This window comes from Culex quinquefasciatus, chromosome 3 (assembly GCF_015732765.1).
Source record: "Culex quinquefasciatus strain JHB chromosome 3, VPISU_Cqui_1.0_pri_paternal, whole genome shotgun sequence".
Taxonomy (NCBI): domain Eukaryota; kingdom Metazoa; phylum Arthropoda; class Insecta; order Diptera; family Culicidae; genus Culex; species Culex quinquefasciatus.
The window spans coordinates 6,685,464-6,712,952 of NC_051863.1; the positions used below are offsets into that span (position 1 = coordinate 6,685,464).

Sequence of the window (27,489 nt, forward strand, 5' to 3'; positions counted from 1 at the left end):
AATGATCAAATTTCGGTTATCGTCACCATAATTCAATAAACAATAAGATTGAAACACTTTTGAAATGCTTTAATTCATTTTACTCTACTCACTTGCATGCATGGTAACAATATGATCGGTAAAGATAAACAGAATGTACTCATTAAATATGTACTTATTTCGCTTTGAATTACAAAAAAAAAACTCAGTTTGTTAGTTTACTGTATCTCTGAACATTATAATCAATGAAATCGTGAAAATATGAACAAAATTCTAGATTCTATAATCATTCTACCTTTCAAGACATTCGGCCTTATGAGACGTTCTGCCTTCTGAGCTAAAGACAAAATTCGGCCTTTTGAATTTCGGCCTTCCGAGATTCTGCCTTTTGAGTTACTCTGTGATGGCAGGTTGGTCGTATTTATTCCGGAGAAAATCGCGTAGTTTATGAAAAATAAACTGGAGAACCTTATTGAACGCGTGCTTTTTACAACGGATGACGCAACACACTTCTTGTTGTTGTTTTGCAGCTCTGACAGCTGCGCGTGAGGTCGAAAGGGGTTTGGCCGACTAAGTCGACTCGATGACGACTACAGGGTTGTTCATCTCAACAACTTCAAATCACTCAGTTTTCGTCCAAATCAAACCAACTTGGCTTGGAGCATCTGTCAGATTTGAAATAATTTCACTCATTTTTTAAATTCTGACTAATTGAAATGATTGAAAAGAAACAAATCATTATGTGGAAACAAATCATGCCTTTATTTGCCTGATTCAATCTATACAATTTATCGATATGATTGAAACCGGTGCACATTACACAACATGTCATTATAATAGGTCTCATTCATGACTTCCTCGGCAGTTTAAATTTTACCATGTCCAAGCAGGCTGCACTTGTTCGTGTTCTGGCCAAATTGACCCTGGCCTGCTTGGTTTCTCTGGTATCCAGCGAGCTGGAAATCGATTTACAGCGGATCGAACAAAATTACGGCGAACATTTGGTGGATGCCCGGGAGTTGCGTGTCCGGAAGATCAATCGAACAAGCCACGCGTTGAATGGGACTGTGCGAGTTGCTGTTGATTTGGATAATGAATTTAGGGTGGAATTTGATATTTTGTGTTAAAAGAAAGTTTGATTCAATTTGACTAATTTCAGGTTTCGCTCAGTTTGGCCCACAGCCGACTCGGAAACAACCAGTTCAATATCTACCCAATGAAGATTCCGGAGCAGGCAAGTTGTGTTCTTATGAACGGTTCCTACCGCGAGTACCAGTCGCTGCTGCTGGACCACTCCAATATGCCACAGGTTCCGCCGGAGGGCATGTGTCCGTTCCGCAAGGGAACCTACTGGTTCAAGGATGCCATCTTTTCGTCGACCTACTTTCCACCGTACGTTCCGGAGGGTTACTGGCGGTTCACGTTTGAATATCTTGGTCCCATCGTGAACAACGCGAGTTTCAGCTTGTACGCCCAGATGAAGAACACAAATATCTGGTCTTAATAAAAAAGTAAACAAATCTTTAAAATTTCATTGGAAAATGTTGATCAAGTCCCCATCAGTCAGTCACTCCGTAGTCGTGGCATTGCAAAACTCACAAAGTAGGCTTTCAAGCCAATTTGCCAATGCCACACGTGATTCCGATGCGTGGTTTGAAGAACCCGCAGCGCCTACTACACTGACTGTCTGATGATCACAAGCCTGAGTCGAAGGGTTCAAATTTGGGTCCACGAGTTGGTGGTGCCAAGAATAATTGGTGGCCTGCTATGCTGTGTTGCTAGTTTATGGACTTTTGGTGAGGCAAGTTCTCGAGGTTGATGTGAGTGAACCATAGTTTGGTGGGTAATGCACTTTGTTCGATGGAAATTATCCTGACGAACGTACGATTTAATTAGTCATGGAAGACCGTTGCACCAGCACGAGGCTGTGGTAATTGAGGTGTTTTAAAAATAATGATTTATTTCTGTTAGTGGTATTAGTAATTAAGTTTGGGCACTAGTCCCAAATTCCGGTGTTCTTCATCTGGGCGTACAAACTGAAACTCGCGTTGTTCTCCATGGGACCAAGATATTCAAACGTGAACCGCCAGTAACCCTCCGGAACGTACGGTGGAAAGTGGTCCGCCGAAAATATGGCATCCTTGAACCAGTAAGTTCCCTTTCTGAACGGGCACATGCCCTCCGGCGGAACCTGCGGCATATTTGAATGCTCCCGAAACAGTGACTGGTACTCGCGGTAGGAACTGTTCAGCAGAATGCAATTTCTCTGTTCCGGAATCTTCATTGGGTAAATATTGAACTGATTGTTTCCCAGTCGGCTGTGCGCCAAACTGAGCGAAACCTGAAATTCACAAAATTTAATCAAACTTCCTTTATCACACAATCAAATTTCACCCTATAATCATTATCCAGGTCAACGGCAACTCGCACAGTTCCATTCAACGCGTGGCTTGTTCGATTGATCTTCCGGACACGCAACTCCCGGGCGTCCACCAAGTGTTCACCGTAATTTTGCACGATGCGCTGTAAATCGATTTCCAGCTCGCTGGATACCAGAGAAACCAAGCAGGCCAGGATCAGTGAGGCCCCTACACCAACAGCCTGCTTGGACATGGTCAAGTTTGAAACTAAATGCGAAATCATGAATGAGGGCCATTATGATGACTATACTACAGTATACTGGGGAGAGAATAAAGTTCGAACAAATTGACTAATGTTTGAGATTAAAGATTCGATGAAAACCATAGACAAATAGAAGAGTTCTCATATTTTACAATAAGATAATAAGAATTTGACTTTAAGCTCACTCAAAATCTTAGTATAAAAAACGATACTTTAGCCATGGTTGATGCCAAAACTTCAATCTTTTAGGCTCAACGGAAAGGTTTTTTGGTTAGACATACTGCGATGGGTCGCTTGATGGATCCGCTTATCTTTTTTATCAAAATATCTGAGATTCGGCCTCAAAAAAGTGTATGAACTTTTGATAACTTTTGATAGGGTAATCAGATCTTCAAAGTTTTGGACGCATTGGAAAGGTCTTTTGATTACACTCAACCCCCGGTGGTTGGTCTCTTTTTCGTTTGACACATTTTTAGTTTGTACCCCGATGGTTGGTCAAAGTCAAACTAAAAAGTGACGAACTGTCACTTTTTACACGGCGCTCACGAACACTATCAAAACAAGCGTTTGGTAGTGTGTGTGAACTCCGTGTAAAAGGGGTGTCAAACTAAAAAGTGACAACAGTTGGTGTCAAACCATCGGGGTTTGAGTGTATTCTTGCATGCTGTAATATTTTTTGTGAGTTTTTCTATTCTTTCAAACATGAGCAATTCTTTTAACAGAATGTCCTCGCAAGATCTCTAACATGTTTTAATCGTTACTCGTTCTTTTTTTAATCTTACTTCTTAATTCGTATTTTTTTTAAGTTTAGGGGAGAGTGGGGAGACTTGATCCCCTTTTTTGTATCGCACAAAACTCTGTCAATTTCTCATAAAACTATAAACTTTTTGCATGAATTGAAAGCTTAAACATTCAACTATGTTTGGCTGATAAGGGTATTTCACCAGATAAACTCTTCGAATCATGCCAAGTGTTTTGAAAAAATATTTTAAACCGGCATTTTCAAAATGTTGGGGGTAATTTGATCCCCCTTTCATCATTTTGAAAAAATCTTAAGCAAAATGTTTCTTATTCATCCATACTTTTAATTTTCTATAAGATATAGCAATTTCACATTAAACCTGTACGTTTGTGTTCAAAATATAACAAGTTTAGCATGCAAAATATTTAAAAACTTAAAATTTTCTTTTTTAGACCAAAATTGAGCATGTTTACAAAAGCTGATAATTTTTGTTTACAAAACATTTGAAAAATGGTTCAAACTGCAGTAAGTTATGTACAACTATACTAAAAGAAACTATGTACGAAAACCCAGCCCAATTCTTTAATCTTGAGGCTGATTCCAGTGACTGTAAAAATGCAGGGATCAAGTCTCCCTAAACGCATTTTTTTTAAACAATTGATTGTAAAAATAGTATGACGATAAATTTAACGTCAAATGCGTAAGGGTTTTGGAGTTGATATGTTTATCAAACAAACAACCCGGGACCGTGGTGTAGGGGTTAGCGTGATTGCCTCTCACCCAGTCGGCCTGGGTTCGATCCCAGACGGTTCCGGTGGCATTTTTCGAGACGAGATTTGTCTGATCACGCCTTCCGTCGGAAGGGAAGTAAATGTTGGTCCCGGACTAACCTAAAAAAGGTTAGGTCGTTAGCTCAGTCCAGGTGTAGGAGTCGTCTCCCTGGGTCCTGCCTCGGTGGAGTCGCTGGTAGGCAGTTGGACTAACAATCCAAAGGTCGTCAGTTCGAATCCTGGGGTGGATGGAAGCTAAGGTGTAAAAAGAGGTTTGCAATTGCCTCAACAATCAAGCCTTCGAACACCTAGTTTCGAGTAGGAATCTCGCAATTGAGAACGCCAAGGCAATGCTGTAGAGCGAATAATTTGATTTTTTTTTTTTTTTTGTTTATCAAACAATTCATGTAGAAAAAATATTTTTTTTTAATAATTTTCGAGTGTTTTCCATACTTATCAAAATAAAGAAAAAAGATTTCTTCGAAGTTTTTTGCAGCACTTTTTAGAAAAATGTGTGTAACTCAATCTAAACATTTTTTAATTTTTTTCTTTGTTTTCTAAAATGAGTTTTAGTCAATTTCGCACAACTTTCTAGAACAAAGCTAAATGTTTTACCCACATGCTGACGAGATACAGGCTTGGGATCAAGTGTCCCCGGGGATCAAGTCTCCCCACTCTCCCCTACGGTCTTTTCCCTAAAAAAATGTCTGAAAAAATCCGATGAAAATTGATAGAACAGTCCAAGGAAAAATCAACATTTTAATTCAAATGAAAAGTGCTGTTTTAAATTATTGCATTTAGGCCGTATTTAAAAAAAAACATCTGTAGAAGTATTTTTAAAAGGCTTTCGACCTTTTATCCATTCGGCCTTTTTTCAAAGAGACCTTTTGTTTCTGACAGTTTATTTATAAATTAAGAAAATTTTCTAACCTTTCGATTCAGCGATTGTTCACGCTCGATACAAGCAATATTAGTTTTATATAGAAATTGTTCACGACGGGGGAGGGGGGTCTGAGATTTCAAAAATATGTCCACGTGGTTTATGAATGATCCCTTAGGACTTTTTCAAATAAAACTCTAGAAATGAAAAACTAGGAGTAGTAAAATGTGCTCTAAAACTATTTTTATGAACACTGACCAAGATTTGTCTTTGTAAAATAATAGTCAAAGACAAATTAACATTATTTTATTTTCGGAGTGCTTGTTGTTCAAAAAAATAGTTTAATCATTATTTTTAAATGGATACAATGTTTATTACCTTTATTATTTCTTTTATTAACACAACTGTAACAAACTTTCAGTTACATGTAAGGAATACTCAATAACTTATAAACACTTGGGTTTCCAAACCAAAAAAAAACAAATGCATACAAATTTATACAATTCAAAACCTAACTCAAACAATACAATCCCAATAGCTGTTCCTTTCAATCTTAACACATCACATCGACACGGACCGTTCATCCGCAGCAGCACTGCTGCCATTGCTTCCGCTGAGATCGCTCGTCGCCGCCCCTTCCACCTGGTCCGGCTTTGCTCCGAGCATCGCTTTGTCCGCCTGCATGCGTCGTACCGCATTCCGCATCGCGGTCAAAAATTTAACCAGCGTCGTAACGTCCTGCTGAACGTGAAGTGCGTGCGCCAAAAACGGAACCTTTCGCAAGCTGCGTCCGCTCAACCCGACGCTCTGCTCGGCCAGCGCTTCCAGCATGGTGGTTGCGGTTCCCTTCGACGTGGCGGTGGCAAGTTCGGCTCGCGATGGAAGCTCTTCCCGGTCCGTTACGATGCCCACCTGCTGCAGGTTGGCGATTGCCGATCGGTAGATTTCGTAGATGGCTTCCTTGGTGGGTGGGCCGACGTACTGGACGATGTCGGCACGGTCCAGGAACGCCAGGTCGATGCTGCCGGTGAGATTGGACGTGGCCAGCACCATGACGTTCGGAAAGCGACGGATTCGGTCCAGCTGGGTTAGAACGGCGTTGACCACGCGGATGCTGTCGCTCGGTTCGTTGTTGGAAATGGCTTCCCGTGCGAACGCGATCGATTCCACCTCGTCCACCAGGACACAAACCATCGAGGTCGGATCCTGGCACAGCTCGTTGATCTGGCCAAACACCTTCTGCACCAGTTTGCCACTCTCGGAGAACCACTTCGAAAACAGGCTGTGGCTGTTGATCTCGAACAGGTGAAAGTGCATGTAAATGCTTTTGTTCATCCTGATGGCCAGTTTTTGAGCCAACGCCTGGCACAAGCTGGTTTTCCCCGTTCCCGGTGGTCCATGAAGTAGCACCAACCTGTTGCATGCAATCAGATTCGCGTTCACGTTCTTCTGCGAGAAGAGCGCCGTTGTGTGCATGAAATTCAACAGATTCTCCTTCAGCGAATCCTCGTAAATCAAGCTATCCCACAGCCCGTGAAACTCCCGCGCCGGAAGCAGCCAATGGTTGGCAATCTGGACCTCATCTCCGCCCTGCTCGATCGTTTCCTGCTCCCCCTCCCCGTCATGCAACGTGTACGAGTAAATCTTCAAATTCGACCGAGGCGCATGTTCCAGCAGCTCATCGCACAGCGTCACCCGCTCGACGTTCGGATCGGTCACCGCGAACAAGTAGTCCTTGGGCAGGGCTTTGCTATCGGCCAAAATCGCTTGAATCTGCCTCTCCAGCTCCGGATTGGCGGTCTTTTTGTTAGCGCTGAAACAAAAGAAGACTGTTCAAAATGGCTCTGGCGCTTCCACAGCAGCTGAAACTTACCCTTTTTTGTACACGATTTCGATTCCGATAGGCTTTGGAGCTTCCATTTTACTAAATTTGGAATATTTAGAATCCGGTTCTGAAGTGAAGTTAAAACTCATCCTGCTAATAACAGATTTTAACCAGGCAATATTGACACAATAGAACGACCAGAACTGTGGCGGTTAAATTTTTGAAACGAATGTGTGCTGTCAATTTACGCCGAGGATGCTTCGAACAAAGGTTGCAACCTTCAACTTTTACACCGTACCGATTACACCGCAAAAATCACAACAACAAAACGGCACCACACGCCCAACCAAAAATGACTATTTTTAAGTTATTTTTACTCTTATAATTTTAAAAGGCACCAAACCTAGCACCAAACTCAGAAATTAAATGTAGAATTTTATTTTTTGGGAGCTTTTAACGAGTTACGTCTAACGTTAGGTAAATTTCATTGGAATGAATTTCATTAAAATTTCATAAAATTACCATGTAGGGGAAATATACCCATTTTAAGCTTTATAAGCGGTTGAGTTTAAATGATGCTGGATAATCTGGAGTGTTCCTTGAAATTTACTAAAACCATGTACACCAACCAGAAGTGCAACTTATTGTGAACATTTCTGTTTAATTTGACTGTTATCAAAAGTTATTCTATTTCTTTTAAAAGCATTTAAAAAAAGAAAATTCCTGTATGTATTCTAAGCTGACGAATATGCACTTGGCCCCGTCCATTTTTTTTAGCTCTTTTTTCTTCCAGCACTTTTTTTTGTGTCTGCCAAGTGCTGCCATTTGTGACGAAATTTGAAGTGAACACTCACGAAAAGTGGCTAGTATAGGGAAAGTTTTCTGGCATCGCTGCTGGTTGTGTTGGTGGCCGGCCTTTGTTCTTTATTTGCCTTCGCTTCTCGCTCGGTTTTCTTCAGCCTTTGTTTAGAGTAGGCGATACGTCGAGTGACTCGGTGCGTTTGTTTTTTTATAGCGCTAATCAATTACATGTTTCGGGACTACTTAACATGTTAGGGCAGCGGTGCTCGAAGTTTTTAGATACCGGGTTTATTTATTGAAATGATATTGCGTGATTTAAATTGAAAAGACAAGCAAAAATACAAAAATCAGTCGAAGATTTTTTTATTTTCATTATTGTCATAATAATATAATAGAAAACTGAAAATATAAGTTTTCAATAGTTCTGTTGCCATTATTGTTCAAGGCTAGTCTGCAGATCGGAAGGAAAGGGGTCAAGAAACAGCTTTACGAACAGCAGAACAAAGGAGAGGGAACGTTTTCTTGGGGCTTTTCTTCACTCTCTCTGACTTGCTTGCGCTGCCGCTGCTTCCCATTTGAAATTTTTCTTGACCGGTTTCTTCCGAAGTGCATACCTTACATCAATTTGAAAACCATAGCCCTTGTGTATTCTTTGAAATTTGAAACCTGAAAAATTTATATAACGCCGTAATTCTATCTTTAAATCAAGTATTACAACAAAAAATCGCTGAGAAATTATTTTCCAACAATTAGACCGATGCAAGTATTACAAGATTGTTTTCCGGTACTAATAATCGGAAATTCACTAAATTCAAATTATTTTTGAATAAATAAAACATGCTCACAATAAACCCAGCTGTAAAGGAGGGAGGTGGCGGAGGATGTTAAAATTTGAAAAATTGCCTTATTTTATCCGACTAGTATGCAGATCGGAAGGAAAGGAGTCAAGAAACAGCTTTACGAACAGCAGAACAAAGGAGAGGGAGCGATTTCTTGGGGCTATTCTTCACCTTCTCTGACTTGCTTGCGCTGCTGCTGCTGCCCATTTGATTTTTTCCTTGACCGGTTCCTTCCGAAGTGCATATACCGCTTTAAACATAAATTTTACAGGCTGAATAAGATGGTAGTCAATCAGATTAGTTATTCAACTGTCATGAGCTCGAATCCCGAGATGGAAGGTTTTTATGTTCAAAGTACAAATAGTCAAATTTGAACGTTTCCAAAAATGTTTCATGGAAATTAAGATGAAATTTACTATTTTCATTCTCATTAAAACGGCTAATATTATTAAGATTCGAAAGATTTTTGGAAATAAATATTTATGTCCTATAATAGGGATCAATAGTTTTGTATTACAAAAAAATAAAGCTTGGCATAAAAGTTAAAACTAAATCTTTATTTTGAAAAATAAATCACTTTACGAATGGTCAAAGGCCCATTTTACATGATCATTCATAATGGGTCCACGGGCCACAAAAAATCAAATGTGCTAGAAATTCCTCCGCTAACCAGAATCTCGTGCCACTCGGTCATCTTAGCGCCCTTCAGCTTCATATCGGTTTTCTCCTGCAGCGCGCTGCTGACGGCAGTTCTGCATAAAGAGCAGCATGCTCTCGACCTCGACCTGGTCCTGTGTTACTTGCACAGATTGTAATCGATACCAAGCACTTTAAATACTTTTTAAAGTAAAAATTAAGGTAAAAATGATCGACTCAAAAAAAACGAAAAAAAACCTGTTAATGTTTTTGAAAATCAAAGCTGTCAAATTTGCCCGAGGTTCAACACTACACGGTGGGAACCTCAGCTCAACTGATGGTTAAAGTATTAACGAAAATATCAAAACCGCCGTCAATAGATTAACGAATAATTAAAGTATTAATTCTGTCCAACCCCTAGGTATACAGCTTTATGACGTTTCGCGTACGCACACTAGCGCGCCATCTGATTTAGCTGGCCGGACAATTAAACCTCAATCTTTTCGTGTACGTAAACGCAATGCATGCGCATGTAGAAACCTCTATACGTAAAGGGTCTAGGTATTCAAAAAAAAATTCATTTTTCGAGTGATTTTATATCCTTTCCTCATTGAGGTGAGGAAAGAAAAAACGTCAAAGAATGCTTGAAATCTTTTTTACGCACTTTTCCGTGTAACCGAAGTGGAACTTATCAAGAGTGTGTAAGATAGAGAAATGTGTAGAACTGATGCTCAGCGTGATTCTCACTGACAGTGTACAGTGCGGTGTAATTCGAAGAAACGTCAAAAGCACGTGCAGTTGTAAACAAAATAAAAGTGCGGTTTTGCAAGTGCCCAGAGCAGATTCCCACAACAATCTGCAAATCCCGTGCGTCGCGTTCCGAAAATCGTTCGTTAGCTGGTTGCATCCGCGAGATTCCCAAAATGCCCCTCCACCGTCTGTTCGTGGGCAACATCCCCGGGGGCACCAGCGAGCAGGAGCTGAAGAATGAGTTCTCCTCGTACGGGCCGGTGCGGGCGATCGACCTCAAGTCGAAGGCAAACCCGCTGACCGGTTCCGATGACACGTTTGCGTTCGTGAACATTGACGTCGACGAGCGGACGCTGCGCCAGCTGCTGGACGAGTTCCGGCAGGAGCGGTATAAAGGGGTTTACCTGAACGTGTCGCGGGCGAAGGAATCGTTTTTGGACCGGTTGAAGCGGGAACGGGAGGAGGCGGAAGCTGCGAAAGAGAAAAGTGGCCTGCTGAATCCTTATAAGAAGGAGGAGGCAGAGAGTAAGGTGGTGGTGAAGGAGGCACTTCCGGCGCTGCCGACGATTGCAAAGGAGGTGGAGTCTTCCAGTGAGGAATCGAGCGATGAAAGTGACGAAGATGAAAAACCGGTACCGGTTCGGAGCGTTCCGACTGTTAGACAGAAGCAGCAGGGCGAGGAGGATCAACTAGTCCGAAAATGGAACCAGGAGACGTACATCGAGCATGGCAAGCTGAAGATCGCTTTTACTTCCGGGGAGGTGAAGGAAGTCATCGACAAGAGCAAGAATCGACGCCAGCCGGAGAAGGAGCTGGCGGATAAAGCGCGCGTGGCGGATGAGAAGCGAAAGCAGGGACTGACCAAGCTGCAGAGTGCGTACGATCAGCAGAAGTTGGCCATTCAGGCGGCACTTGCCGGTGGTGGGGATGGTCCTAAGCGAAACAAAATTGTCTTTGCGGATGATGACGACGATGAGGAGGGAACTAGAAAGAAGGTGAAGTTGTTCGATGATCAGGATGACGCGGACGATTTCAAAGGAAACTTTAATGTTCGGAAGCAGCTGGCAGAGAATTGTAAGTAACATTATGATTATCTGCGATCCTTAAATTCAAATTTTGGAATTTTAGAATAGAAGTTCAGAATTTTAGATTTTCTTTTAACTTAGGATTTTTAGATTTTTTGAATTTGAAAGTCTCCGAATTCTAAAGTTTTATTATTTTTGGAATTTTTAAAATTCTAGATTTAAAAAAAAATCAGTAATTTAGATTTTTTAGATTTATTTAAATTTTAAAAATTAAATATTTAAAAATTTTAGAAAAAAAGGATTTTTTCATTTTTTTTTTAATTTTTGAACGTAAAAGTCTATGAAATTTTTGAAAGTTTAACTCTTTAAATTTTTGATATTTTCTTTAATTTTTGAATTTTGAATTTTTTAATTTTTATATTATTGACATTTAGTATATTAGAAGTTTAAAACTTAAGAATTTCCGAATTTCAAAATTTCAGGAATTAAGAATTTAATTTTTTTAATTTCAGAAATTGAAATTTTTGGAATTTTAGAACATAAGAATTTTTGATTTTTTGAATTGTTGGAATTGAAAATTTTAGAATTTTTGAAAAAAAAAAACAAGGAAAAAAGAATGCTTTATTTTTTGAATTCTAAAATTTAAAAGAATAAGAAATTTTGCTTTCTAAGATTTTTTTAATTTTTGATTCTTTTTTTTCTTTTTTTTTTTAATTTTAGAAACTTAATATTATGGAATTCAAGATTATTTTTGATTTTTTTAATTAAATGACTAAAAAGCCTAAGAAATTTTTGAATGTTTAACACCTAAACTCCCAAGCTCGAAAAAAAAGGGGAAATTCCCCCTTTTCTCGAGCTTGTGGTTTAAGTGTTAACTCTTTAAATTTTGGAATTTTGTATTTTTTTTCATTTTACCTTTTTTTGAATTTTAAATAAATTTAAATTTTTAAATTTTGAGTTTCCGATTTTTTAAAGAATTTCAGAATTTCCAAAATTTAGCATTTAAGAATTTAATTTTTTGAATTTCAGACATTGAAAATTTCAGAATTTAAGAAAATATGAAATTTTGATTTAAGAATTTTTGGAAAAAAGAATGTTTTAATTTTTGAATTTTGAAATTGTTTTCTTTTTATTTTTCCTAAATGTAGATTTTTTTGATATTTTAAATTTTAGAAACTTAGTATTTTAGAATTTAAGATTTTATAATTTTAGAACCTAAAAAATTTTAATTTTTTTTTATTTTGAATTTAAGAATTTTAGAATTTTAGAATTTTAGAATTTTAGAATTTTAGAATTTTAGAATTTTAGAATCTGTAGAATTTTAGAATTTTAGAATTTTGAAATTTTGGAATTTTTGAATATTTGAATTTTTGAATTTTTGAATTTTTGAATTTTTGAATTTTTGAATTTTTGAATTTTTGAATTTTTGAATTTTTGAATTTTTGAATTTTTGAAATTTTGAATTTTTGAATTTTTGAATTTTTGAATTTTCAAATTTTTAAATTTTTGAATTTTTGAATTTTTGAATTTTAGAATATTTGAATTTTTAAATTTTAGAATTGAGCATGAGCATGAGCATGAGAGACCACCCATGGTTGTCCTTCTCCGTTGCTGAACAGGACCATAATATCCCATCAGCTGAATTTTTAAATTTTAGAATTTTAGAATTTTAGAATTTTAGAATTTTAGAATTTTAGAATTTTAAATTTTTAGAATTTTAGAATTTTAGAATTTTTGAATTTTTGAATTTTTGAATTTTTGAATTTTTGAATTTTTGAATTTTTGAATTTTTGAATTTTTGAATTTTTGAATTTTGAATTTTGAATTTTTGAATTTTGAATTTTGAATTTTGAATTTTGAATTTTTTTTTGAATTTTGAATTTTTGAATTTTAGAATTTTTGAATTTTTGAATTTTTGAATTTTTGAATTTTTGAATTTTTGAATTTTTGAATTTTTGAATTTTTGAATTTTTGAATTTTTGAATTTTAGAATTTTAGAATTTTAGAATTTTAGAATTTTAAAATTTTAGAATTTTAGAATTTTAGAATTTTACAATTTTACAGTTTTACAAATTTAGAATTTTAGAATTTTAGAATTTCAGATGTTTAAATTTTTTGAATTTTTGAATTTTTATATTTCAGAATTTCAGAACTTTAAAATATTAGCATTTTTGAAATTTTAGAATAAAATTCTAAAATAAGAATTTGTCTCAATCTACTTCCAGCCGAAAAGGGCCAACGCTTGTACGAGATGCAGACGCAGTTCCACGGCGATTCCCGCTTCAAACTGGACGAGCGCTTCCTGGCGGATGACGACTCGGCAGCCGGCCGACGCAAGCGCAAAGCTCTCGAGAAGGAAAAGGCCACCCTGGACCCGGCAGCCAACGGCGAGCGTCGCAAACAGATGGAAATCCTTTCGAAGATGACCGGACGCGAAATTCAGGACGGCGCACGAAACGTACCGGACCAGAAGTCGATGCAACGGTTCGATCCGTCCGCTCAGAAAGGGAAAGAACCGGCCCGAGTTGAAAAGAAGGCGAAGGTGCTCACGGAAGAGGAAATCATTGCGGCGAAGAAGGCGGAACGTCCGGAGGAAACTTTTGCGGTTTCGGAGGAAAAGTTCTTCCAGGTTGCGCAGGATCTTACCCAGGTGATTGGCCAAAGCTCGGGCGGGTTCAGCTTGCTGTCCATGTTCGGAAGTGCTGCCCGGCCGGAAGAAGACGAAGAAGAAGAAGTCGAACAGGAGAAATCGCTCGGTAAGCCCGCGTACAGTGACGCTCGCTTCAAGTACGAGTCCTCCGACAGTGAAGACGAGGTGGAGGAAGAGCCAAAGTCGGAAAGTCCCGTCCAGGAGGTTCCGCAGGAACCGGAAGTGGCGGCGAAGAAGAAGGACCGCAAACCCGGCTACTACTCGAAGCAGGGCATTTGGAAGGAGAACTTTTTCTTCCTGCCGGACGACGTCCGACTCGAGGAGGGGCGGAAATTTTTCCTGGAGTTTGCCACCGAACCGGCGGCGGCGGCGGACGCCGGCAGGAAGGAGCAAGCGAGGGACATTCGGAAGATTTTCAAGAAGCGCCGCATGCGGGAAACTAAGAACGTGAATCAGCTGCGGGCCAGACGCGGTCTGAAGCTGATGAAAGGTAAGCGGAAATAAATTGTTTATTTGTTTATATTCTACAAGAAAAAATGCGGGTTTTTGTAATTTTGGGAAAGTTGAAGAAGCCTTGCCAGTTTAGTTGGAAACGATAACCTTCGGGATGGGAACGCTCAAATCGGCGACGACGTATGCGGCCGCTGCCCAGATGGCGGCGCACTTGTCCAGACTGACGGGATCTTCAACCAGCATGCTGTCACCGGCCGAGTGGTGATACCTGGAAAAATGGAAATTTAATTTCTGCTTCTCAAAATCAACTCTCAGATTATTGCAAGCAATCGTGAGATTGCGATTGTTGTGTTTAGATCACAGATTTCAAACAAAATAAAATGAAATCGGCATTCTAAGATCAAAATATCTGTGCTGGAAAAAATCTAAACCCTTTGAAAAAAATTGAATGTTTGCGTATTTTTATTTAAAGATTTTTTTAGAGGATATTTTTTTATTATTTTTGATTTGCAAGACTTTATATTTTTTTCGCTTGCGAACTTCATTCACGCGCGGAAGAGCAAAGAGACGAAAACCGCAAAAGAAAATCGCTTTCGAACTTTTCGTAAAAATCTATCTGAGGAAGATTTTTTTGTGACTTTCATTGTTGGCACAACTCAAATCAATTTATTTCGTTTTGTTTACAAACATTTCTCATCTAGGAAGAGTGACAGGTCATTTTACGACGTGTGACAATACACCTGGAGATGTGGTAGAGAAATCGATGTTCCGCCGAATAATCCCGGTTTTTCAATTTCCTTTAACCGATTTTTCGTGCGCGAGAGAGGAGAGCCAAGTTCCCTTTGATTTTTTCTCCTGATGAGCATCACAAGATTTTCTTTTGATGAAGATTCATCCATCGTGGGTTTTTAATTATTTTTTTAAATTTATTTAATGTTTCAAACTTAAAGATATTTTTTTTACATTTTGAAGTTTAAAAAATAAATTTAATTTTTTGAGTTGATTAAATTATCATTTTATTTTTATTTTTAATATTTATTAAAAAATTTTTCTTTTTGATTTTTAAACTTTTTATATTTTTTTTAGATTTTGGTATTTATAATTTTGAATATTACATAAAATTGAAGACATTATTTTTTTATATAATTATTTTTTATTAAATTTGGTGCTTTCAAAATAGAAAACCTGACAATTTTATAAATTAAGAAGAAATAATGTTAAAATATAAAAGTCTTATTTTGAAAATTGAATATCCAACAAACACCTGAATTAAAAAATAGGAAATCGTTCAAAAATCCGACAGTTACAAAATTTAAAAACCCAAAAAATAGAAGAAAATTAAAAAAAAAGAAAAAAACTCAAATTAGAAAATATAAAATAAAACAACAAAAAATTTTAAAGATAAAAAAATTGCCAACATAAAGATTTTACTAAGAAAATCAAATGTTACTGTAAAATAAATAAATTAAAACAATCAATTTAAAAACTTTTTATTAATTTTTATTGATGAATTTAAATATTTTAGACCCAAAATTTTTAGAAGTTTCAAAAATGTTTTCTATATTTTTAAATTTTTTATATTTCAAGTGTTAAAACCTTACAATTTAATAAATTTGGAAATAAGGTAAATAAATTAAAATCAATATAAAAAATGAGTATAAAACAAACACATACATTAAAAAACATTTTGAAAAAAAAAATTAAATACTTTAAGACACATTTTTTACTCGTTATATTCATAAATATCTAGATTTCTAATGTTGAACCTGACAATTTCATAAATTAAAAAAGGCAAAAATTTAAATGAATTCAAAAAAATAAAATGAAACAAACACACAAGTAAAAAAATGTTTCAAAATTCAAAATTTTTATTACATAAAGATTCAGAAAATAGAGCAAAATTTAAAAAAAAGAAAAAGGTTTCATCTGAATAATGATGAAAATAGTTAAACAATTTAAAACAATATAAATCTTAAAAACCGAAAAAAATAAAAATAGAGGAAAAACTCATCTCAAAAATATAACTTGAAAAGTCTAATTTTAATGTTAAAAAAAATGTTCGGATGTATGTTAAAAATCATAAATTTTAATTTCAAAAACAATCCTGAATTTTCAAATTTGCCTTCTTTTAGTTTTCAAGATATTTATGACTCTTCTGCTAAATTGTTTGTAAAAGGATTGTTTTTTTTTGTTTTTTTTCGTTAAAAGTAATTGAATTTTCTAAATCTTAAATCTGAATTGTTTTTTCAACGATATAAATTTTTAAATCTGTGATCTACAGAAGATAAATAATGAAAAATTAGGTTTGTGAAATAGAACAATATTTTGAATTTGTTGCTTTGTCTATTTTTTTTTAAATTTATATTCATCTAAGACTCTTTGAATTTAAAATTTGTTTCACGGAGAAAAAAGCGTTCATGAATTTGGGAACCACAATGTGTTCGAATTTCATGGTATGTTTTTCAAAAATGTGCTTGTGAACTTTCTTTCACGATTTTTGGAACTAACTTTTCTCCGTATACGTTACGTTACGTTTTAAAATACTTCTCCAAAAAATATATTAATTTTCTGAGCAGTCTTATTTTTCAGATTTAAATATTGAGATCGCTTGCAATGATCAGAGTGCAAATCTTAATTCAATTTACGAACCAAAAGTATTTGTCGTTATCGTTGATCAGTGCCGCTCCCGGATAACCGGCAAAGTTCCAGAACGAAACGTCCGGTCCGGCGTTGCTGGTCTGCCGGAACTCTGTCGTGTTCAGCGGAGCCATCAACTTCACGACCTCCTGAAATATACAGGACGCTTCCTCGTTCCCGGCAAAGTCGAATCCCCTTGGATTGAACGTTCCGATATCCGCTTCAAAGAAGAAGCTAAACTCTTCCTCGCCACCTTCCTTGTGATCGTCGTAGTACCGCTGTCCACCCCACAGTCCCTGCTCTTCTCCGGTAAACAGAATAGCCCGAATCGTACGTCTTGGCCGCAGTCCCATCTCCTTCAAGAACGTCAAAGCCTTCCACGAGATCATCACACCTCCACCGTCGTCCATCGCTCCCACCCCAACATCCCAGCTGTCCAAATGTCCGGAAACCACCACCACGGACGTGTTCTTCTCCTCACTCCCAACCAACTCCCCGATCGTATTCCGCGAAACGAACGGCTTAAAGTTGCGATCGTTCATCTCCAAGTGAATCTTCAGCGTCTCCCCGCGGCGATACTTGCGCAGCAGCAGTTCCGAATCTTCAACCGTGATGCACGCTGTTGGAATTTTACGGACGCCGTCCTGGTACTCCTGAAAGCCCGTGTGGGCCGACCCGATCGAAAACTGCGTCACCGACCGGATCAAACTCGCCACCGCTCCTTTCTTCGCAGCGGCACTAGCCCCCTGCGAGCGATACTGTCCCGTAACGCCGTAGTTCTGCCACGGTTGAGCGTACACTACGATCTTCCCCGCCACTACCTCTTCCGGAAGCGATTCCAACTCTTCAAACGACTCGACCACTACAACTTCCGCCACTATTCCTCCCTTCCTCGTCCCAACCGAACTCCCCAGCCCGATAACCGCGATCTCCTTCCTCATCGGCTCAACGAGCTGCGCTCGCTCGTAACCTCGCACCCAGTGCGGCACAGAAGCTTCCTCCGTGTGGACGTTCTCCAACCCGTCCTGCTTCATTCCGCGCACCGCGTAATCGATCGCATCCTCCAGCTGCTGCGATCCGGTCATGCGCGGTCCAAACTCATCGGTCAACTCCGCCAGCGCCTTCCAGGTTTCGCCCGCGAACCGCCCGTCCACGATCTCGTGCAGGATCCGGGTGACCACGGGTTGGTAGGCGCGAATTTCGGCCAGGAGTTCTTCCGATAGCTGGCACTCGGCGGCGGCGTTCGCGGAACCTGCTGCGAGCAGGAGCGTTAGCGTTAGCAGTGTTCTAAGCGCGACCATTGTTGCGTTGCGACTGAGATTCCGCCACTTGAGACGGGCGGTTATCAACGGTCCGCTTATCATACAATGGCCTGGCGCGAGATGTGGGTGATCCATCATGAAGAATCTTCAGGTTGTCGTTGAGGGAGAACCGTCGAGTTACGCGATTTTGAGTAATTGAATGTGATATCTTCAATAACATTCAAGACCTAATGTGAAAGCCTTTTTATTAATCCGTAACATCTTTCGGAATCGAAACGCTCAAATCGGCTACCACGTAGGCCGCCGCGGCCCACAGCGCCGCACACTTGTCCAGATTTTTTGGATCCTCGACGGCCATGCTGTCCCCGGCGGAGTGATGAAACCTAAAAGAACAAGCGTTAGCGATGTCTTGAACACAGTGCATTACGATCTTACCAGAAGTACTTCTCGTTCTTGTTCAGCAGCGACGCCCCGGGGAATCCTCTCGTAGTCCAGTGGCTTATGTCCGGCCCTCCATCAGTCGGAGTCTCAAACTCCGTGGCGTTCAATGCACCCATCAGTTTCACAATCTCCCGCATGATACACTCCGCGTCCTTGTTGCCGGAAAAGTCCAACCCCCGCGGCTCGAACGTCCCGATGTCCGACTCGAAAAAAAAGTTAAACTCCTTCTTTTCCTCCGCCTTGTGCGCTTCCTTGTAGGCACGACCACCCCACAGGCCCAACTCCTCCCCCGTCCACAGGATCGCTCGAATCGTCCGACGCGGTCGTAGTCCCATTGCCTTCAAATAGGTCAACGCCTTCCACGAGATCAACGCTCCACCACCGTCGTCCATCGCTCCCACCCCAACGTCCCAGCTGTCCAAATGACCGGACACGATCACCACCGAGTAGTTCGTGTAGGTCGTCCCCACCAACTCCGCGATCGTATTTCTCGACATGAACGGCTCCAAGTTGCGATCCTCCATCTCCAGATGAATCGTCAGCGTTTCACCCCGCCGGTACTTGCGCAAGATCATCTCGGCATCCTCAACCGTAATACAAGCCGACGGGATCTTCCGTACTCCTTCCTCGTAATCCTGCCCACCCGTATGCGGCGACCCAATCGAAAACGGCGTCACCGACCGGATCAACGTCGCAACCGCTCCCTTCTTCGCCGCAACCGATGCCCCCTTACTCCTGTACACCACCGTCTTCCCATAACTCTCCCACTTCGGCACAAACACCACAATCTTACCCTTAACATCCACCGGACTCAACCCCTCAAACTCCTTAAACGACTCCACGGCGATCACGTCCGCAATTATCCCACCCCGCGGAGTTCCAACCGACGTGCCCAACCCCAACATCGCCAAGTTCTTCTTGAACGGAGCCACCAGCTGAGCACTCTCGAACCCCCTCACCCAGTGCGGCACACTCGCCTCCTCCGTGTGCACATTCTCCAACCCGTCCCGTCCCATCCGCTCCACCACCCAGTCGATCGTCCGCTCCAGCTGATCAGTCCCCGCCAGCCTCGCCCCGAACGTATCAACCAACTCCGCCAAGCTCTCCCATGTCTTGCCAGCAAACTCGCCGCCCACGATCCGCTGAACGATTTTGTTCACGATCGGCTGGTAGCCGCGAATCTCCTGCACCAAAGCGTCCGGCAGGTTGCACTGATCGATGCGGTTGTCCAGCACCCCGGCGTCGGTTCCGAGCAGGATGCTGACGATCAGCACTAGTAGCAGCAAAACAGAGTTCGGACGTGTTCCCATGGCTGCAGCAGGCGCTCAACTGAGATCTGATTGGGTTTAACCCCTTTTTGCGCTGTGTACGATCCCGACGCTGACCTCTCGTTTTGGTGTATTTGTTATCAAAGCACTTTCTACGACTCGAGTGTTGGTTGGAATAAGAATGAACGATCACTTCTTGGTCGTTTGCCGACATCCTCTTTGGCTTTGGTCGAACGAAATTCTCATCTTCTTTTACGTACTTGATCGTCGTGGAGATATTAGGGATAAGGGCCAAACTTCAATATAACGCCTGTTTGAAATGTTAGTCCGGATTTCAACATTTTCAAAATATTTTTTGGACCATTGGTTGCTGAGATATTGGCATTGGAAAGTGTTGGAAAGTTTGAATGAAACTTAAAAAAATCTATTTTTTTTATTCGAATTGCAGTTCAGCAACCAGATCTCCAGAAAAAAAATGATGGTAATATTCATCAGGAAATGGTGACAGATTTTGTGGCAAAAAATATGATTAATTTTACCCCAGAAAATGATGAATTTTCATCAGTTTTTGATGAATATTCATCAGGTTCACATTTTTACCCATTTTTTATGTAATATTACTCAAAAAAGAGGTAATATTCAACCTACAAAATTTCCAACATTCCAAAATTCAACTTTTTTTTTCTGTGTAGGAAATTTTATTAGAAATTTTCTGAAACGAAACTATTGGCACTACGCCCCCCGGGGCATGGCCTTCCTCTAACGTGGGATTTCTGCTCCAGCGCCTCTGACGAGACAGGAGAAACCGGGACCGACGTTTTACTTCACCATCCGATAGAAGCTCAGTGGATAAGGCGGGAATCGAACCCGCGTCTCATAGCATCATCGGGATCGGCAGCCGAAGCCGCTACCCCTGCGCCACGAGACCCAGAAATTTTCTGAACTCCTCTAAATTAACTGACGTGTACCCATTTTTTCTGATTAGTCCTCGTTGATACTTACAACTTTGGCGAAGACACCAAATCTATCAGAAAATTTCCTTCAAAAGTTTTTTTTTTCTGATTTTTTAATCTCTACGTATTATTTTTGTGTAAAAAGCTACACAGAAAAAAATGATGGTAATATTCATCAGGAAATGGTGACAGATTTGTGGCTAAAAAAATGATGAATTTTACCCTAGAAAATGATGAATTTTCATCAGTTTTTGATGAATATTCATCAGGTTCACATTTTTACACATTTTTTATGTAATATTACTCAAAAAAAGAGGTAATATTCAACCTGCCAAATTTTTAACATTCCAAAATTCAACTTTTTTTCTGTGTACCAAAATTTTATGGAGACTTCTATGGGCAAACCAATGATACAAAATAGCTTCTTTGGTCGTAGGGAAGGCCCCCACAAAGTTTGAGCCAAATCTAAAAATATAAAAAATAAAAATGGTCGAAATCGGTATTTTTATTTTATTTTTATTTTTGTTTTTTTTTTGTTTTTTTTTAATTGCCCAAAAAAGCCATTTTGCATCATTAGTTTGTCCATATAATTTTCCATACAAATTTGGCAGCTGTACATACAAAAATTATGTACAAAAATTAAAAAAATCTTTATCTATTGATGGAATTTTAAGATCGAGTGATCGAGTGTCTTCGGCAATGTTGTATGTTTGGATAAGGACTACACTGAAAAAATAATACACGGTAATTTTTTTTTTGTTTAGATTTTTAATTTCACGTTTTTGTCACTAAAACTTGATTTGCAAAAAAACGCTATTTTATTTTTTTTTATTTTTCGATATATTTTAGGGAACATCAAATGCCAACTTTTCAGAAAATCTTTGACCGAGTTATGAATTTATTAGTCAATACTGATTTTTGCCTTTCTTACTAAAGAAAGGTATAGGTTTTTTTCAAAAAATCCAAATATTAATCGCAAAAATGTATCAACTTCATTTTTCGATATGAAATCGGATTTGCAATCAAAAGGACTTTAGTGAAATCTTGATAAAGTGACCGTTTTCAAGTTATAACCATTTTTAGGTACCGTATAACGGGGTGACTTTGATAGCCGGACTTTGACAGGTATGAGATTTTTCCGCAAAATGAAGAGTACAAATTTAATACGCATGGAATGCTATGGAATTATACTGACCGTGGTAGAGAAGTGTTCAAAGTACCACAAAAAGAACTTTTCATAAAAATGTTAAGAAAATGTTGATGAAAATCCTTATTCTAAACTTCTCAAAGTGTCATGATTTTCTCAATGAACATGATTTTTAATCGGAAAACGGAATGCATTTTCGGATTCTTTGTACAATTTTCCACTAGGAGAAGGTTAAATCAGTTTGTAAACAATAAATAATATGCATTTTAGAAACACAATTAAAAAAAATCTCCAAATTTATAGGCAATTTCAGTTGAACAAATTTCATGTGAAAACTTATGATTCGTGCTTCGAATTCAGTATAAAATGCATTATAAATCGATAATTTTATAATTTTTCAATTCAATTCAATTCATTTTATTCACCGAAATAACAATTTTACAATTTGTGTGAATAACTGGTTCATAGAGATTTGGTGTTCCTTGCAACTATTTCCTTTTCAATAACCGTTTGGTAACAGAAGGTTCTTCAAATGCAATTAAACAAAAACTAGGGAAAATTTGGCCAGAAAACCTAGTGAGATCGACTATAATTTTATAAACAAAACTTGTTTTAACAAATTTCAGGCAAAATTCCGACTTTTTAACAATTTTACCTAAAGTTAATATGTTTTTTGATAAAAAGCTTATAAACCTAGTTGTCTAAATATAAGCATTGATTTTTTTTCTTAAAAACTATATCAGCTACTTTAGTGACGGTACATTCAACGTTCAAATAAAGTTTGAACATCTTAAATATTATTTTAACAAGAAAAACTGCGACTATCAAAGTCACCCCGGAATTCAAACCATGAATTTTTAACGTAACTATTTTTCTAAACACTAGGAGTGGACTCGTGGCCTTTGCCGTGTCCGGTTCGCGTCTTTTTGCGTCTTCAAATTTTGTACTTTTCAATGTGTATTTGGTGCGATATGGCTTGTTTTTCGGGTTTATTTTGTTCGGCTACCCCCGGGCAGTTGTTGTGTGACTGGGTATTGTGAAATTTCCGTACGTGGAGGTTGAAATATGTTGATTTTGAGACGAAAAATTTCGACATTTTTCCAATCCGGTGGCGTCTTCGCTTCGTTACGGGCAGTTGAGTGTGTTGGTGCGCAGAGATGAACTTTGTCGTGTCGGAAACAGAGAGAACTGAGAAATCGCTTTGTTCATTCCATGGCCGTTAATGTATTGGTGCAACAAGTGGAGTGCGTGAGTGAAGGTTCTCTAGCAATGTAAGATGGCAGCTTTGTGGGGTGATGTTGGGGTGATCGCAAATTGAGCTCCCGGTGAGTTTGTTCCTGCATTTACATGAGAGTGAGAGCGTGTGCAGAAGAGAGAGAGTCTGTGTGCTTCAGTGGAGTGGCATTGCTAGTGTGTGTATCGTCGTCATCATCATCGTCATCTTTTTTGGAAGAGTGTGGCTGGTAGACCGAGAAAGTCGGTGTGTTGGCGTGTCTGCTGCAAATACAGTTAAACCTCGCATATGCACCTCATATGGGGGTTTCTTATGCGAAGCACGCATATGCGAGGTACAGGGCTTATGGGATTTTGGCTATATGGGAGACATGGGCTATATTTTTATAAAAAATCAACTAAACTATACAAATTTATAGTGTTTTGGAATCGTTATGAAGTCAGCTTTACAGCTACACCAAATTTACATGGTTTACGATGTTCTAGGTCATCCGAAACTTCGTCAAGTTAAGGCCTATGTGTTCAACGCCGTACAAGTATGAGGTAGGCGATTTGACTGTGGTTTTTGACCACAGGTCATATCCGGATAAACTCAGGGAGGTTCAGGGACTAGTCTACCGATATGTGGTGATGTTCTGGGTCTTCTGTAGAGTCCCTCAAAGTACGTCCGATGGGTCTACCGCCGTATCACGGCAGAGGTCGATGGTTTTTGACCTCAGATCATATCCAGATAGCCTCAGGGAGGTTCAGGGACTAGTCTACCGATATTTGGAAATGTTCTGGGTCTTCTGTCGAGTCCCGGGAGCTACGCCTGAAGGGTCTACCGCCGTAACAAGGCAGAGGTCGATGGTTTTTGACCTCAGATCATATCCGGATAGCCTCAGGGAGGTTCAGGGACTAGTCTACCGATATGTGGTGATGTTCTGGGTCTCTTGTAGAGTCCCGGGAGTTACGTCCGATGGATCTACCGAGGTAACACGGCAGAGGTCTGTGGTTTTTGACCTCAGATCATATTCGGATAGCCTCAGGGTGGTTCAGGGACTAGTCTACCGATGTGTGGTCATTTTTTGGGTCTTCTGTAGAGTCCCAGGAGTAACGGCCGATAGCTCTACCACCGCAACAAGATAGAGGTCGGAGGTTTTCGACTTCAGTTCATATCCGGATAGCCTCAGGGAGGTTAAGGGACTAGTCTACCGATTTCTGGTAATGTGCTGGGTCTTCTGTAAAGTCCCGGGAGCTACACGGAGAAAAAAGAGTTCCCAAAATCGTGAACAAGCGTTCATGAAAATGGGAACCACGAACAAAGTGTTCAAATTTCATGGTACGTTTTTCAAAATCGTACCATGGGATTTGAACACTTTGTTCGAGGTTCCCATTTTCATGAACGCTTGTTCACGATTTTGGGAACTCTTTTTTCTCCGTGTACGGTCAATGGGTCTACCGCCGTAACAAGGCAGAGGTCGGTGGATTTTGACCTCAGATCATATCCGGATAGCCTCAGGAAGGTTCAGGGACTAGTCTACCGATGTGTTGTGATGTTCTGGTTCTTCTGTAGAGTCCCGGGATTACGGTCAATGGGTCTACCACCGAAATAAGGCAGAGGTCACTGGATTTTGATCTTAGATCATATCCGAATAGCCTCAGGACGGTTCAGGGACTAGTCTACCGATGTGTTATGATCTTTTGGGTCTTCTGTAGAGTCCCGGAAGTAACGGCCCTGAGGCTATTCGGATATGATCTGAGATCAAAAACCACAGACCTATATCTTGTTACGGCGGTAGATCCATCGGCCGTAACTCCCAAGATCTTACAAAAGACCTATCACATCGGTAGACTAGCCCCAGAACCTCCCTGAGGCTATCCGGATATGATCTGAGGTCAAAAACCACAGACCTCTGCCGTGTTACGTCGGTAGATCCATCGGACGTAGCTCCCGGGACTCTACCGATGACCCAGAACATCACCACATATCGGTATACTAGTCCCTGAACCTCCCTGAGGCTATCTGGATATTATCTAAGGTCAAAAACCATCGACCTCTGCTTTGTTACGGCGGTAGACCCGTCGGTCGTAACTCCCGGGACTCTATAAGAGACCCAGAACATCTCCACATACCGGTAGACTAGTCCCTGAACCTCCCTGAGGCTATCTGGATATAACCTAAGGCCAAAAACCATCGACCTCTGCCTTGTTACGGCGGTAGACCCTTCAGGCGTAGCTCTCGGGACTCCACAGAAGACCCAGAACATTTCCACATATCGGTAGACTAGTCCCTGAACCTCCCTGAGGCTATCTGGATATGATCTGAGGTCAAAAAACACCGACCTCTGCCGTGTTACGGCGGTAGACCCACCGGTCGTACCTCTCGGGACTCTACAGAAGACCCAGAACATCACCACGTACCGGTAGACTAGTCCCTGAACCTCCCTGAGGCTATCCGGATATGATCTGAGGTCTAAAACTATCGACCTCTGCCGTGTTACGGCGGTAGACCCATCGGACGTACCTCCCGGGACTCTACAGAAGACCCAGAACATCACCACATATCGGTAGACTAGTCCCTGAACCTCCCTGAGGCTATCCGGATATGATCTGAGGTCTAAAACTATCGACCTCTGCCGTGTTACGGCGGTAGACCCATCGGACGTACCTCCCGGGACTCTACAGAAGACCCAGAACATCACCACATATCGGTAGACTAGTCCCTGAACCTCCCTGAGGCTATCCGGCTATGATCTGTGGTCAAAAACCACAGTCAAATCGCCTAACTCATACTTGTACGGCGTTGAACACATAGGCCTTAACTTGACGAAGTTTCGGATGATCTAGAACATCGTAAACCATGTAAATTCGGTGAAGCTGTATAGCTGACTTCATAACGATTCCAAAACACTATAAATTTGTATAGTTTAGTTGATTTTTTATTAAAATATAGCCCATGTCTCCCATATATCCAAAATCACATAAGCCCTGTACCTCGCATATGCAACTCTTGCGACAAAACCGAATCAGGTGGAATGACTCGTATATGCAAAGTTGCATATGCGAGGCGCTCTTATACGAGGTTTAACTGTATCCTCGGTGAGTTCGCTCCATGTTGAGCGTTGATACCCAACGCTCAGAGACGCAAATGTGTGGGTTTCGTTGAAAGTAGGGATTGAGCTTTTAGAGATCGGTGTTGCCTGCTCAGATTATTTTTTTTTCTTTTTCTTTCCGTTCGTTTTCGTCTGGAAGCAAAACGGTTACCACGAATGGCTAAGCTCGATTTTTATTATATTTATTTAAAAATTGTTAAATATGCTGATTAAGCCCATTACCCTAAAAAGATAAAAGTTTAACTAAGAATGTATTTTGAATCGGTCGTTTTAAATTACCTTCTAATTCTTACATTTAAATAAAACAAAAAAATAAATCATAAATTTTCACTCCGCATCACTGTAAAAGTTTAAAATTATGATTCCAATAATGCGTTAAATCATTTTTATCCTCGAATTTCGTTTAAACACATAATAATTCAAATGAAAATTTTAACTTATCTTTACTCTTACAGTCGATAGCTTGAGTTTAATAGCAGATATGTTAAAACTGTGTTTAATCAGCATTGCCTTTTCCGGAGAAAATTATTGGTTTAGTAATACAACAGTCAATTTATTCATGCACGGCTTCGTCGCGTTGTGTCTGCCGTGGCTTTAAAAAGAATATCTATAAATCATGCATCCTTTACACTGTACAATTCGTACTGTTTAATAATTAAAACAAACTAACTCTACTTGATTCGCCCGTGACGTAGGGATCCTTGCGCACTTTAGATAGGTGTTTACTAACATTCCTTCCGCTCCCCAAAGGATAGCTTGGACCCGGCGAGGACCCCCTTATGCCCTGGGCTGTATTACACACTCATCAAAAGATGAAGACATGGTCTCCCGTGTTGGATTATTGTTCCGGATGAGGGTCTAACACAACCACACCAAACAGTGGGATAAGCGTTGTGGAGCCATCCGTGGATAGGGCGTCCTGAAATGCTAATGCTAATGCTAATGCTAACTATTTTTCTAAACACTATTGAATTTTTTTTTCCAGATAAAAACCTTACCTGTTGGAAAATATTCCAAAACAAATTGAAATCCTATCAAAGTCACCCCGTTTGACGGTAACTGTTTTTAAAATAGTCGCAGTTATTCATTTTCTTCAAATAAGTGCACATGTTTGCCCACTTTTGAAAAAAAATATTTTTGAAAAACTGAGACAATTCTCTATACTTTGATTTTATGAACTTTGTTGATACGATTCTTAGTTGCTGAGATATTGCTATGTAATGATTTAAACATAGGAAAATTGATGTTTTCTAAGTCTCACCCAAACAACCCACCATTTCCTAACGTCGATATCTCGGCAACTAATGGTCCAATTTTCAATGTTTAAATATGAAATATTCGTGAAATTTTTCTAACATTTCAAAATCACGTAATATTGAATTTTTGGCCGTTTTGAAATGTTAGTCTTGAAAAATTGTTTTTGCCAAATAAATTTTGATTTAATGGTAATTTTTTAAAATTATCCTTTTTATATACTTTTT

The 27,489-nt window shown here is 39.6% G+C and overlaps 6 protein-coding genes across 6 annotated transcripts; 2 read left to right on the forward strand and 4 right to left on the reverse strand.

The window, feature by feature from the left end:
- Window positions 1–855: 855 nt before the first annotated feature.
- LOC119770835 lies at window positions 856–1,483 on the forward strand. Its single transcript, XM_038266392.1, has 2 exons — window positions 856–1,082; window positions 1,139–1,483. The coding sequence occupies exons 1-2, from the start codon at window positions 858–860 to the stop codon at window positions 1,481–1,483; spliced, it is 570 nt and encodes a 189-aa protein (XP_038122320.1). The 5' UTR covers window positions 856–857.
- A 434-nt stretch (window positions 1,484–1,917) lies between these two features.
- On the reverse strand, window positions 1,918–2,605 carry LOC6032197. The gene is made up of 2 exons (XM_038265295.1): window positions 2,374–2,605; window positions 1,918–2,320 (listed from the first exon to the last, which is right to left on the reverse strand). Exons 1-2 carry the CDS (start codon window positions 2,590–2,592, stop codon window positions 1,976–1,978), a joined length of 564 nt encoding a protein of 187 aa, XP_038121223.1. The 5' UTR covers window positions 2,593–2,605; the 3' UTR covers window positions 1,918–1,975.
- A 2,765-nt stretch (window positions 2,606–5,370) lies between these two features.
- LOC6032198 (pachytene checkpoint protein 2 homolog) lies at window positions 5,371–7,060 on the reverse strand. Its single transcript, XM_001842788.2, has 2 exons — window positions 6,867–7,060; window positions 5,371–6,806 (listed from the first exon to the last, which is right to left on the reverse strand). Exons 1-2 carry the CDS (start codon window positions 6,965–6,967, stop codon window positions 5,555–5,557), a joined length of 1,353 nt encoding a protein of 450 aa, XP_001842840.2. The 5' UTR covers window positions 6,968–7,060; the 3' UTR covers window positions 5,371–5,554.
- Window positions 7,061–9,864: 2,804 nt separating this feature from the next.
- Window positions 9,865–14,056, forward strand: LOC6032199 (nucleolar protein 8). The gene is made up of 2 exons (XM_038263743.1): window positions 9,865–10,918; window positions 13,095–14,056. The coding sequence occupies exons 1-2, from the start codon at window positions 10,018–10,020 to the stop codon at window positions 14,021–14,023; spliced, it is 1,830 nt and encodes a 609-aa protein (XP_038119671.1). The 5' UTR covers window positions 9,865–10,017; the 3' UTR covers window positions 14,024–14,056.
- On the reverse strand, window positions 14,021–17,945 carry LOC6032200 (carboxypeptidase Q). The gene is made up of 2 exons (XM_001842790.2): window positions 16,622–17,945; window positions 14,021–14,240 (listed from the first exon to the last, which is right to left on the reverse strand). The coding sequence occupies exons 1-2, from the start codon at window positions 17,908–17,910 to the stop codon at window positions 14,102–14,104; spliced, it is 1,428 nt and encodes a 475-aa protein (XP_001842842.1). The 5' UTR covers window positions 17,911–17,945; the 3' UTR covers window positions 14,021–14,101.
- A 154-nt stretch (window positions 17,946–18,099) lies between these two features.
- LOC6032201 (carboxypeptidase Q) lies at window positions 18,100–19,765 on the reverse strand. Its single transcript, XM_001842791.2, has 2 exons — window positions 18,307–19,765; window positions 18,100–18,254 (listed from the first exon to the last, which is right to left on the reverse strand). Exons 1-2 carry the CDS (start codon window positions 19,620–19,622, stop codon window positions 18,119–18,121), a joined length of 1,452 nt encoding a protein of 483 aa, XP_001842843.1. The 5' UTR covers window positions 19,623–19,765; the 3' UTR covers window positions 18,100–18,118.
- Window positions 19,766–27,489: the final 7,724 nt, after the last annotated feature.

Bases quoted from the DNA above. Each gene is read 5' to 3' on its own strand.
- LOC119770835 (XM_038266392.1), top strand. From the start codon at position 858: ATGTCCAAGCAGGCTGCACTTGTTCGTGTTCTGGCCAAATTGACCCTG. The intron at 1,083-1,138 runs GTGGAATTTGAT...GACTAATTTCAG, and splicing joins ATTTGGATAATGAATTTAGG to GTTTCGCTCAGTTTGGCCCA.
- LOC6032197 (XM_038265295.1), bottom strand. From the start codon at position 2,592: ATGTCCAAGCAGGCTGTTGGTGTAGGGGCCTCACTGATCCTGGCCTGC. The intron at 2,321-2,373 runs GTGAAATTTGAT...TGTGAATTTCAG, and splicing joins ACCTGGATAATGATTATAGG to GTTTCGCTCAGTTTGGCGCA.
- LOC6032198 (XM_001842788.2), bottom strand. From the start codon at position 6,967: ATGAGTTTTAACTTCACTTCAGAACCGGATTCTAAATATTCCAAATTT. The intron at 6,807-6,866 runs GTAAGTTTCAGC...CTTTTGTTTCAG, and splicing joins GAAATCGTGTACAAAAAAGG to CGCTAACAAAAAGACCGCCA.
- LOC6032199 (XM_038263743.1), top strand. From the start codon at position 10,018: ATGCCCCTCCACCGTCTGTTCGTGGGCAACATCCCCGGGGGCACCAGC. The intron at 10,919-13,094 runs GTAAGTAACATT...ATCTACTTCCAG, and splicing joins GAAGCAGCTGGCAGAGAATT to CCGAAAAGGGCCAACGCTTG.
- LOC6032200 (XM_001842790.2), bottom strand. From the start codon at position 17,910: ATGGTCGCGCTTAGAACACTGCTAACGCTAACGCTCCTGCTCGCAGCA. The intron at 14,241-16,621 runs GTTCGTAAATTG...CCATTTTTCCAG, and splicing joins GATAACGACAAATACTTTTG to GTATCACCACTCGGCCGGTG.
- LOC6032201 (XM_001842791.2), bottom strand. From the start codon at position 19,622: ATGGGAACACGTCCGAACTCTGTTTTGCTGCTACTAGTGCTGATCGTC. The intron at 18,255-18,306 runs GTAAGATCGTAA...TTGTTCTTTTAG, and splicing joins AAGAACGAGAAGTACTTCTG to GTTTCATCACTCCGCCGGGG.